The sequence below is a fragment of the Branchiostoma lanceolatum genome, chromosome 6 (genome assembly GCF_035083965.1).
Source record: "Branchiostoma lanceolatum isolate klBraLanc5 chromosome 6, klBraLanc5.hap2, whole genome shotgun sequence".
NCBI classification, from domain to species: Eukaryota; Metazoa; Chordata; class Leptocardii; order Amphioxiformes; family Branchiostomatidae; genus Branchiostoma; species Branchiostoma lanceolatum.
This window is the reverse complement of record NC_089727.1, coordinates 15,787,227-15,797,880: the sequence shown is the minus strand read 5'-3', so window position 1 is coordinate 15,797,880 and position 10,654 is coordinate 15,787,227. Positions and strand designations below refer to the sequence as shown.

The 10,654-nt window shown below is 46.3% G+C and overlaps 1 protein-coding gene across 3 annotated transcripts in view; it reads right to left on the bottom strand.

The window, feature by feature from the left end:
• Positions 1-774: 774 nt before the first annotated feature.
• Positions 775-10,654, bottom strand: part of LOC136436816 (ankyrin repeat domain-containing protein 50-like) — a 27,154-nt gene continuing 17,274 nt past the window's right edge. For 2 of the 3 annotated variants that reach the window (XM_066431165.1, XM_066431164.1), the window contains 2 exons: positions 4,569-8,659; positions 775-2,971 (listed from right to left, as the gene is read on the bottom strand). In XM_066431165.1, the coding sequence (XP_066287262.1) occupies positions 4,572-8,567 (3,996 nt within the window). In that variant the 5' untranslated portion in view covers positions 8,568-8,659 and the 3' untranslated portion in view covers positions 775-2,971; positions 4,569-4,571. Of the gene's footprint in view, positions 2,972-4,568; positions 8,660-9,231; positions 10,170-10,654 lie in introns of those variants that run through there. The other variant, XM_066431163.1, reaches the window with a different exon arrangement.

Here is a 10,654-nt window from a genome sequence, read left to right as displayed (position 1 = left end):
CACCCAGAGCTCAGGAAGGCTTGGGTGCCGGATGTGTCTGGTTGGAACCCAAACTGACAACAGGAAAGATTTAAAAGATTTGGTGTGTCTCATCAGTGGGTGTCATCAGGATGAATCTTCTTCATTCCATGACTGTACCGCAGTATTGTGTGCAAATACATGTCAAAAACAATTAATTCACTGAAATACATGTCAAAAACATTAAATTGACACTGTTGAGTTCTTGACGAGCTACTGATCAAGACTGGCCCAGCAGTAATACTCCCAATTTAGCAGAAAGCTATTCCCATGTCTCACTAGTTTTCACAGACATGGTTTGACCCCAATGGGCCATCATGTCATGCCTTAATTCACCCTTTGATCTCCAATGAATACACCTGTAAGTCTGGCTGGAAAGGCAGCTGTATACTCAATACACCTCTTCAGCAACACAGGATTTAGTAAACTTTCCTGTCTGCACAAGGTTAGAATGAACCTATATAGTCTGCAAAAGTCTGAATTGTCTGTCCTAGAGGCTGTTACAATATACAATATACTTCCCTCACTATGAAATATGCTCCACATTACAGAATATTACAGTCAAATCTGTACTAGTGACCATGTTTTGGTAGTTCCTTGGGTTATTTTCCCCATCGAACCCTGCTTATAATGGCCACTTGTCTGCTGTGAACATTTTCTCAAGTCCCTTGAGTGGACACTTAAGACAGGTTTGACTGTATCCTCTTTTTCTTACAAAGAACATACTAGATTAGATTATATAACAAGAGCCAACCATTTACATTGCCAGTGATTTATTACATAGCAATAAGTATTGTATACAGCAACCAGAAAATTATCCAACCAGAATATTAACAATAAGATCATATATTTATATGTACAATTTGAACACAGCCATTTCTCTCTCGCACAGAAGGAACTTCAGACTTCTTTTCATAACAATCTCTTCACAAAGCATTCAACACATTTCTACACACATTGTTAGATTCTCCACTGGTGTGGGCTATACATCTAAATACCTCACAATAAACCTTCGTGAAACTGCAACAAAAGGTATCAAAACTGAAGAAAAAAAAACGGAATGTGCTCTCTTCTCTTGTATGCTTAGTTTAAGCAACTGAATGTTATCCTATTTTGGTATGTCCATTCTCTAAGCAAATTTGATTAATTTAGATGGCATCGAATCTAGTTGGCTACAAGGATACATTGTGTTTTACTATGGTAGTTATCAGTGCAAAAGCCTATGGTTAAACCTGAACACCTGGTTGGCAACTTTTTGTTTGACACTTGGTATAGGTATGCTGAGTTAAGATTAAATATGTCTGATAGCCTACTGGGATGGTCTGTTGTACAAGAAGGGTTTGCATATTGTTATATTGTTCTTGCCTTACCCAAAAATGTTTGCAAGTATCCAGACATTTTCAAAAGGCAATTACATGAGGCTGCCCTTGCAGGAATATGTGTGGTGGACTTCAGAAGAGGAATTCCAGGACACTTGAGTGGATTGATGCTTTACAAGCTGCTATAAGTGGAAGCAGGTGTTATAGGTGATTCAAATAATTCCTTGACTTGTCTATCAAGCATTGTGCAGGTAATAATATTGCCATCAATGAATTTTGTTCAAGTTAAATTTTATAAGATTTGTCATCACAATTAGATTGTTTTTTTCTAGTTTTAAGTGGTATGGAAGTTTTGTAAATATTCTGTCAAAGCATTCAATGGGAGGGGTTTGGTACATACTTATGTGCATCTCTAAACTACTGTCATTCTCCAATTTCAGATTGGAATCCGGTTACCAAGGGACGATGTGCAGCGTATGCAACCATCCTGAACGAAACCCGGTCTTGTTCTCAGACAACCCAACCCACATACCGTGTTCGGGCATGTTCTTGTAAAATCATTTCCGCATACCGTGTTCGGGCATGTTCTTGTAAAATCATTTCCGCATTTTGGCATCCTTCCTGCCACAATTACACCCCTCCCAAAGAAAACTTTGGGAGATGTCCAACCAAATGAGGTTTACATGTGGTTCTGACTTGTGATGTCTTTACAAGGATCACACTCTAATGCTGTAGGTATTTTTGAATGACGCTAGCACATCCGTCTTATCACAGAGAACACGAACCTACCATCCTTCATAAACATACTACTGTTAAACTGATGCTTCCTCTGATTATTACAAGTCTACATGCTCAGAATGTAAGATTTGGAAAAGCAAAGTTTTCGCTTGTACTTTGTAACACAATACGGTAATAGCACCTGCGAATGGAGTTTGTGGAGGTAAAATGTACTTGCACAACAAGGTTGGTCCTGTCAACAGAGAAACCAATTGGAATGTTTATATGGCAAGTACTGTGACCTTCTGCCTTGGTTTGCAGTGCAGATCATTACCCTAATTGCTATATATGCCTCGACTAAACAGCACCTGAATGCCACGCACCATTTACAGCATCCACTTGGAATTGGAACAAAAAAGAATCTGAGTATTTCCACACCACACTGAGATCTGCAAACAGTTCTTCTACATAGCTTTGCTATATATATATAAGTTTATCTTTATATATGTATATATATTTACTCCATTGCTGCTGTCCTAAGGCAGCTAAAGTATGCTAACATGTCAAGAGGTCAAAGCGGGAGGCTCCCTCCACTCTACAGAGTTCTTGTCCCATAGGATAGAGGCTTCTAGATTCTGACTTGTACACATAAACATGGGAATAACATACCTCCTCAAGAGATAGACTACCACTGGCCTGGCTCTACTTCTTCCATCTAGTCCAATATTTTCACACAGGGAAGGACAGGGACTATACAGTCCACTCACTGCTCACAGAGCAAAAATAAAATGAGGAGTCCAGATAAAAAGTCCATGGTTCAGTCTTGTTGGTAGTCCATTACTGAAGGATGTTTCAGTCCTACGACGTTTTCAACCACAAGGAGTCTTTCCAGGTTGGGAGGAAGACTGCATCTGATCCTGCATGCAGAATACAACAAGAATTAAGCTGTGTGTTTAAAGTACTGTGAAGAATTCTGAGCTGTTGTGCTATTTAAAAGCATCCAGAACTAAACAATTGACACCAGTAATAACACCAGTGTTCAATACAGTTATGGCCTGGACACTTTATTGTTTATTTGTATGCAGTTCACAAAAGAAGCAGGTCACATCAATTTACAATGCTGCTGCCTCTAGCCATATGTTCCAAGTGACTTTGACAGAAAACAGCTGTGAAAAGGCTGGGCTATTACAACATGGTAAAATGTGTGGCTATATCTGTAGTCCAACAAATGTGACCTATTTATTTAAAGGAAGAATAGGATTAATCAATCTTTATGTAGGATAAGAAAAAATAACAGTCCAGCTGTTGAAATGAATAGAAGCCAAACTATGCAATTTCCAGTGCTGCCAATAGTTCTGTACAGACTGTTTCAACATACAATGTAAGTTGTTATGGTTACAAGTTGCAAAGGAAATTTGGAAAGTATTATTTAAATTGGAAAATGATTTTAAAAAGTTGATCTTGCAATTGTTTTGACTTGAAGTTTGCAAGCAAAATAAACCTTGAGGGATTGTTTTCATTCTTGTGGAATCTGGAAGGTTTCAGGTGACAACAAGAAGACAAATGATGAGGGTCTGGATGTTCAAGAAGATTAATGAGAAAATTCCTTCCATAGCTCTTCATCCATCACTCTGAGTTGTTATCTAGCTCAAAGCAAACCACACCTAGGCATGTGTTTTACACCAAGGCCCAACAAAAAAGGCTGTTGTGTACTAATGTTATCAGGTAACCTACATCTGAGGACACATGACTAAGAACTAATTCTTTACACACTTTATCTTTTCCCAGCCAACATCTACCTTGACCTATTACTGAGACAGTTAAACCGTGACCTGCCAAGGTCAGGTTTCCTAGGTGTTTGAAGACGCAGGTGTGGAGTGTACCCTTATCAACTTTGTTGCCCTGCCACATAAAGCTCCTCAAGGTCAGCATGTGTTCCTTTATAAAGGTGAATTATTGAATTTCCAGGTGATTTGTAACCTGAGTACTCTGACCTTCCTCTTGTCCTTTGGCCTCACCTTATCTGGACTTTTGAACAAGGGGAAGCGTTGGAGTTGTTTTGCGACTACAAAAACTAGCAATGCTTCAGTGTTTTGGGGAAAAAAATAACTTACAAAATGCAAAATGCAGGATCATGATTTAGCTCTTACACAGTAGATAGGGGGTGGAATTGCTTTACAAGTGATTTTCAAACATTGGAATGGGTACTTTCAATTGCACCATCTGCTTCTGCTTGCCCAAGGAATTCTTCTATGTAAGCAAGGAAACCCAAGCGTGGCTTCAAATGCTGGGAGCAATCACTGACATCTGTACTGCAGCAAGTTTTTTTAAGGCACAGAAAAGACTACTTGGACACGTCAAGGAATAGATGAATGTGAATGGGTATGCAAATAAAATGTACCACAAAACAAATGTATGGACTTCTCCAGAGTTTAACTTTGACACCACCTTGAAGTGTACAATGTTGTAAAGTGCCATTCCTTCAGACAGTGACAGATGGGAGAGTGTACTCACCAGTCATAGAGGGGTCTCCTTCTTGAAGCCATTCCTGGTGGTGGGCCCCTCGAAGCTGATCTTTACCGCCTGTTTGAATTCAAGGTCCGACATTCTCCGCTGGGAGACGTACGTATCCGTCAGTGGATTGGGCGACTTGCGGTATGGACTGCAGTTGGGATTCGTAACAATCCCATTCCGCTTCACCTTGTTCTCCGCTGGGGAAGAGTTGCTTTTTCCGTTCACAAAGTTTTTCAGCGGAGAAGGACACGATGTTTGCCGGGTTAGGTCCGGCCGCTTTGGGCTTGTGTTGATCACTGGCTGTGATTTATTCCGAGGGAGCTTCTTGGTTTGCTTTGGACTGTTTGAATTGTTGTTGTTCAAATGGCTGTCAAAGCTTGTCAGTGGGATCTCCACTATGGTGTCCTTGATGTGTTTGTCCTTTTGCAGGGAATTACCATATTTGGACTTGACTGGCAGGTGCGTCGGCCTCTCTGGTTTCTCGCGTCGACTTCTGCTCATGGTGCTCTGAATCTCCTGGGTGAAGGTAAGCCCTTGTTGGCTTTCTGATATCGGAATCGTGCTCACTGTGGACGAAGTCAAGTTTGAAGAACTTTTCGAGGACTGATTGGAGATAGACGAAGACTTGCAGCGGTCGATTGTGGAGTCGGGCGACTCTGAAGGCGAACTTGATGATGCTACAGCACCGTTTGTTGCAACACCGCTCATGTTTCTCGTTCCACTTCCAGAGCTAGTGGATGTGGCACACGACGACGTGCTTCGCCTAGTGCCCATGTCCTTGTAACCGTTGGTTGAGGGTGCGCCGACAGACTCCAGTAGCTTCTTGATGTTGTGGTGACCCCCTTTGATGGCTACTCGCATTGGGGTGCGCCCACACTGGTCTGCATGGTGAGGGTTTGCACCATACTGCATCAGGGCTTTCACCACCTCAATGTGCCCTTCCTGAGCAGCAATGCACAGGGCTGTTGCACCCTGGTTACAAGTGTGGTCCACATCAGCACCTCTCTCCAGCAGAGTCTTCACCACCTTCGCATGACCTTGCCAGGCTGCAGATTGCAAAGCCGTTCTTCTCTCATTGTCCATGCCATTGACCTTGGCCCCATTGTCCAAGAGCAGTTGAACCATGTCCGTGTGCCCCTGCCAGGACGCTACATGTAGCGGGGATCTTCCCTCCAAGTCTGTAGAGTCCACATATGCGTTGTGCTTGAGCAGAAGCTCTGCCATCTCCAGCTTGTTCTCCAGCGCTAGGATGTACAGGGTTGTACGTCCCTCTCCATCAGCGAGGTTCACCTCTGACCCACCTTCGATCAGCATCTGTATGATGTCCTTGTGGCCTTCGATGGCAGCCACTCGCAGCGCATTCCTGCCATCGTGAGCCATGTGATCAATGTCAGCTCCATACTCTAACAGAAGCTTGATGCTGTCTATGTGACCTTCCTGCGCTGCTAGGATCAGTGCCTGCCTACCATCATTGTCAGCCTCACTTGTGCGTGCACCTTGCTCTGTCAACAGCTCGCAAACCTCCTTGTGGCCCTCGAAGGCAGCCATGTGAAGGGGAGTCCACCCTGCATTGTCACGATGCATCTCATCCAGCCCTCGCTGTAGCAACAGATGCACGACCTCCACACTACCTTGAGCAGAGGCAATGGAGAGCACAGTCCTGCCTTCGGTGTCGATAGAATCCACGGCTGCGCCCCAGAACAGAAGCTGGTGTACAACTTGTGCATGTCCCATGGACGCGGCTGCCAGGAGGGGCGTTCTACCATTGTTGTCTGAGTGGTCAACATCAGCATCGTTCTCCAGGAGGAGCTCAATGACATCTGTGTGGTTTTCATATGCTGCCACTAACAGTGGAGTCATTCCTTCCTTGTCCTCATGATTGACATTTGCACCACGGTCAATCAGGAGTTCCACCACATCAGCGTGGCCCTGGCTGGCAGGCGCACACAGCGCAGCTACAGACAGGGCTGTACGTCCATCTAAATCCTCGTGGTCGATCTCTGCCCCATGGTTCAGCAGGTGCTCCACAATTTCCTTGTGGCCCATGTACGCTGCAGCGATGAGTGCCGTACGTCCCTCGTTGTCAGCCTTGTTTACGTCAGCCCCGTGCTCGAGGAGTTTGGACACCGCTTCTTCATGACCGCCCCACGACGCAGCTCGTAGCGCCGTTCTTCGATCTGTATCTGCAAAGTCCACAGAGGCCCCTGCTTGGAGTAGGGCAGACACAACTCCACCCTGCCCACCCCAAGCAGCAGACCTGAGTGGAGTCCACCCATCGTGGTCCATGTGGTTAGGGTTAGCACCATGCCTCAGCAATGTTCTCACAATCTGCTCATGCCCTTGCCGAGCACCCAAGTTCAACGCAGTCTGTCCACTCTTGTCCTCCACTTCAAGATCAGCACCACGTGCAATCAACATCTCACAGATCTGCAAGTTACCGTGGTAAGCAGCATTACACAGCAATGTACGACCGTTTGCATCCACCTGGTTTATCGTAGCACCATTTTCCAACATCTCTCGTACCGACTCTTCCTCCTCTCTTGACCTATTGCTCAGAGTTCTACACTTGCCATGCTGAGGTGAACCGTCCACACATGCGCCACTTGTGAGAAGCAGATTGGTTACGCGTTTGTTCAACGGGCAACCGTCCTGCAAGCTATCCTTGACTGGGGCACCACTCCAGATCAACCATAGCGCAAGGTGGTAACTTTCAAGTGGAGGGACAAGATTGCTCTTGACCAGGTGAGCGGCGAACTCTTGCACCTCTATTGGAGCAAGGCTACGTGCAAACAATGTGTACTTCATTGCCAGCATGCCATGTCCCTCCGCCGCATTGCACAAATACTTCTGGGTACAGTGTTTCACATCGAGCAACCACTCAGCAAAACTATGATGAAACAGAATGCAGGTGTTACCTCTGCCTGTGAGGAGGATGCGAGACATCAGGTCCATCCTTCGCTGGAATTCCTCCAGTGTCAGGGCCGTGTTACGTGTCCACGCGCAGTCAAACAGTTCCATTTCTGTCAGCGGTCTTCTCGCGGCCAGCATCACATTCAGTATTGGCTGGATTTTCACAAACTGCCTTTTGACAAACAAACGTTGACAGAGCCAAAGGTACAATCCATTGAGGGTCCCAGGAATGTCCTTGATTTCTCTCAACATGATGAAGTTCTCAGCCACTCCATCCAGCACCTTTTCCAGGTACAGGAAACATCCGTTGCTCTTGATGTGCAGTTGGTTGAGCATTTCTGCTGTGTCTCTATTGAGGTGCACACGGAGTGCTTCTTCGTTGTCCAGCCTGGCAAGGATGTACTGTTGCACATCGCGTACAGCATGGGATTTTCTCAGGTCGTCCAAGCTGACCTTTCTGAAGCCAGTGAACAGCCGGTTGACGGATTTGCTCTGCTTTCGTGACGAACAAACCAGGAGACACCATGGGGGGAAAAGTTCGTGATGGCGGGCCAACAGTTCCGCGATTGTCTTGCTCCCTTCGGTCTTATCGTCGGTTTCAAGGAGATAAGATTCGTCAACTGAGTCCACAAGAATGAAACAGTTGTGCGTGGGTGGGTTGATCCCGAGGAGCGGTAGAAGCACGCCCCGCTTGAAGGCCTCGTCGGGGCTGAGCTCGACTTGCGCCGGCTGCAGCACGGCTTGGATCGCGGGGTCTTTCACCTTTTCCGCGTACTCCTCTATCTCCAGTGATTTTGACAACTGTTCTACGATTCTGAGCACGAATTCTGCGACAGACAGCGTGCGAACATCGTGGGCCTGGCAGAAATGATAAGCCAAAAGTCTTCTGTGTAGGATGCGTTGTTTCCCGTCCTTGTTGGTCGGCCAGACGAGCTCGGTACTCAGGGCGGTCTTGCCGCTCCCCGGCCCTCCCATGACTAGCGCCCCGCATGTTTTGGCCGCTTGCCGGTTCTCAAGCGAATGTAGGAGCTTGTTGAAGGCCCATTCTCGGCAGTAGAACCGCTTTCCCTGCAGTAAACTATGCGCCATGATGGGGATATTCCGTGCGATTCCAGTCGGGAAGGGAGTCCCACAGCGCTCGGGTGACGACCTCTCCCCAGTCCTGTCAGCGTTCACACCGTCTGAAACAGAGAACAAAATACGTGTTGATCACACCAGCGTACTAACTTTACACCAACACAGGCGGGGAGACCCACGTTGTTTGGAGCTGGACTTCTGCCAACTCTGGCAGGAAAGAGAAACAAACCTTTGAGTCAGCAGCGACGACTGGTCATTCAGGGTAGGCCGGCTCAAACCCGTGCTCTCAAAAGTCAGCGAACCAGACACTGAGAGGGGTAAGCAGACACTAGTTCAAACAGAAAACGTCACCTCTGGCTACTCAGAGAGGTTTTCAATGCCTTCGACATGGTTGTCAAGCGCGTGTCGTCTGAAATTGCCAAACAAAGCACAGTTTGTAAACCCCTATGGAGTCCTACTCAGATGACAAATTTGCCTAAGCTTAGGGAAAGCCCGGTACGGCGGGTGAAGACAACAGCCTGGGAAAGTCAGCCTACATGGAGACTAAAATGGCTGTGGTCTGGGACACGAAAGTTGTGGAATTCAGACTGACCCGACAAGACGGGACACCCCAGAAAGTCTTCCCGTCGGACGGTCCCGGGACACACGGCCGTCCGATGACTAGATCTTTACTTACCGGCAAAGGAAGTCGGCGGGTCACCGCGTTGTTGAACCATGAATTTCCACAAGTTTTTCCCAAGAGTCAGCGGAAGTACAACTCCACACGATTAAGTTGAGAAAACATTCAACTAAAACATAACGAGACTGGGAAAATCCCTCGAATCAGATGATATCCAGGAATGTTTTGACCGAGCAGTCGCCTTCCCCCCACCAAGACGTACACTGCGGGCGGCACGGCCCCTCGTTGGGATGACTAACCAATCACAGTAGCTGGCCCCGCCTCTGTACACAACTGGGCGGGGTTAAAGCCGTAAGACCCGCCGGGACTTGTTCCAGGGTGCGGATATGATAAACTCTTGCGAAACTTCGCATGGGGTTGCGTTTACCTATCAGGATGACTGTATCACCCAATTTGGAAATAAACTTGGCGCTCCCGCTAACACGGCCACACAACCCGCTAGCTTTGATCCCGAATATATTGCAACATCACACATGATTAGGCTATATATTTTACAGTTCAGCTGTTACAACTCAATACCCTATCAAGGGTCAGTGACAAAGATAAATTAGCGAAGAAGACCATTTTGTCATGTCAACCATTCAAGCAGAACCGTTCACCAAGACAGGTCTGGCACAGATCAAATTCACGCGGTGACTGCACATAAAATAGACATCAGAAAATAAAGAGAAACCATACACCCACAGCGTGGTTAGCGTCCAGACCTTTGTACTATCATTTGCCGCTAAAAACAAATATTTACTGGGGAGATGTAACCAAAAGTTTTTCCTATCAGTCATCCATAGATCTACAAGAAAACACGCACTCCTTTATTTAGCACTAATTGTGTATATTCTTTTCACATCCTGACTGCCACGAAACGCACAGCACTTACACAGAAAACAATTTCATTACAACAAAAGCTTGCTGATTGACGTGCCAATCAGACATTATTTCTCCGGACAAACGTTACATCCCGCGGGACATAGTACAAATTTCAGTTACATTCTAAAATAAACATTCGCCCCTCACCACCTCCCCAATTAGCGCTGTCGTACGAAAGATCCCGATCGGTCGGACCGCCGAACACCCACTGGTTCTGCAGACAGCAGTCTGTCGGGTTTCCAGCCGGGCCCACCGTGTGTACAGACACGGTATGTCAGTCAAATCCTCGCTGAAAACAACACTTGATCCCCGGGACGTAACACACTGTGTTTAGCGCAGACGACTTTTTTTGTGCGTTGTCCCGACCTCTAACCGAATGCCTGCTTTGCCATATGAAAGGAAAGCCCCCTATTATTCGGCTGTACTTCTTTTCACAATTTGACACGACCCCGCTAAAAAGTCGGCGAGGAAAGTGTGAAGAAAGTTGTGCCAAGCCACGTTCGGGTCAAACAGGTCCGGGGGATACAATTTCCACACCACTCCATCCCAAGGTCTC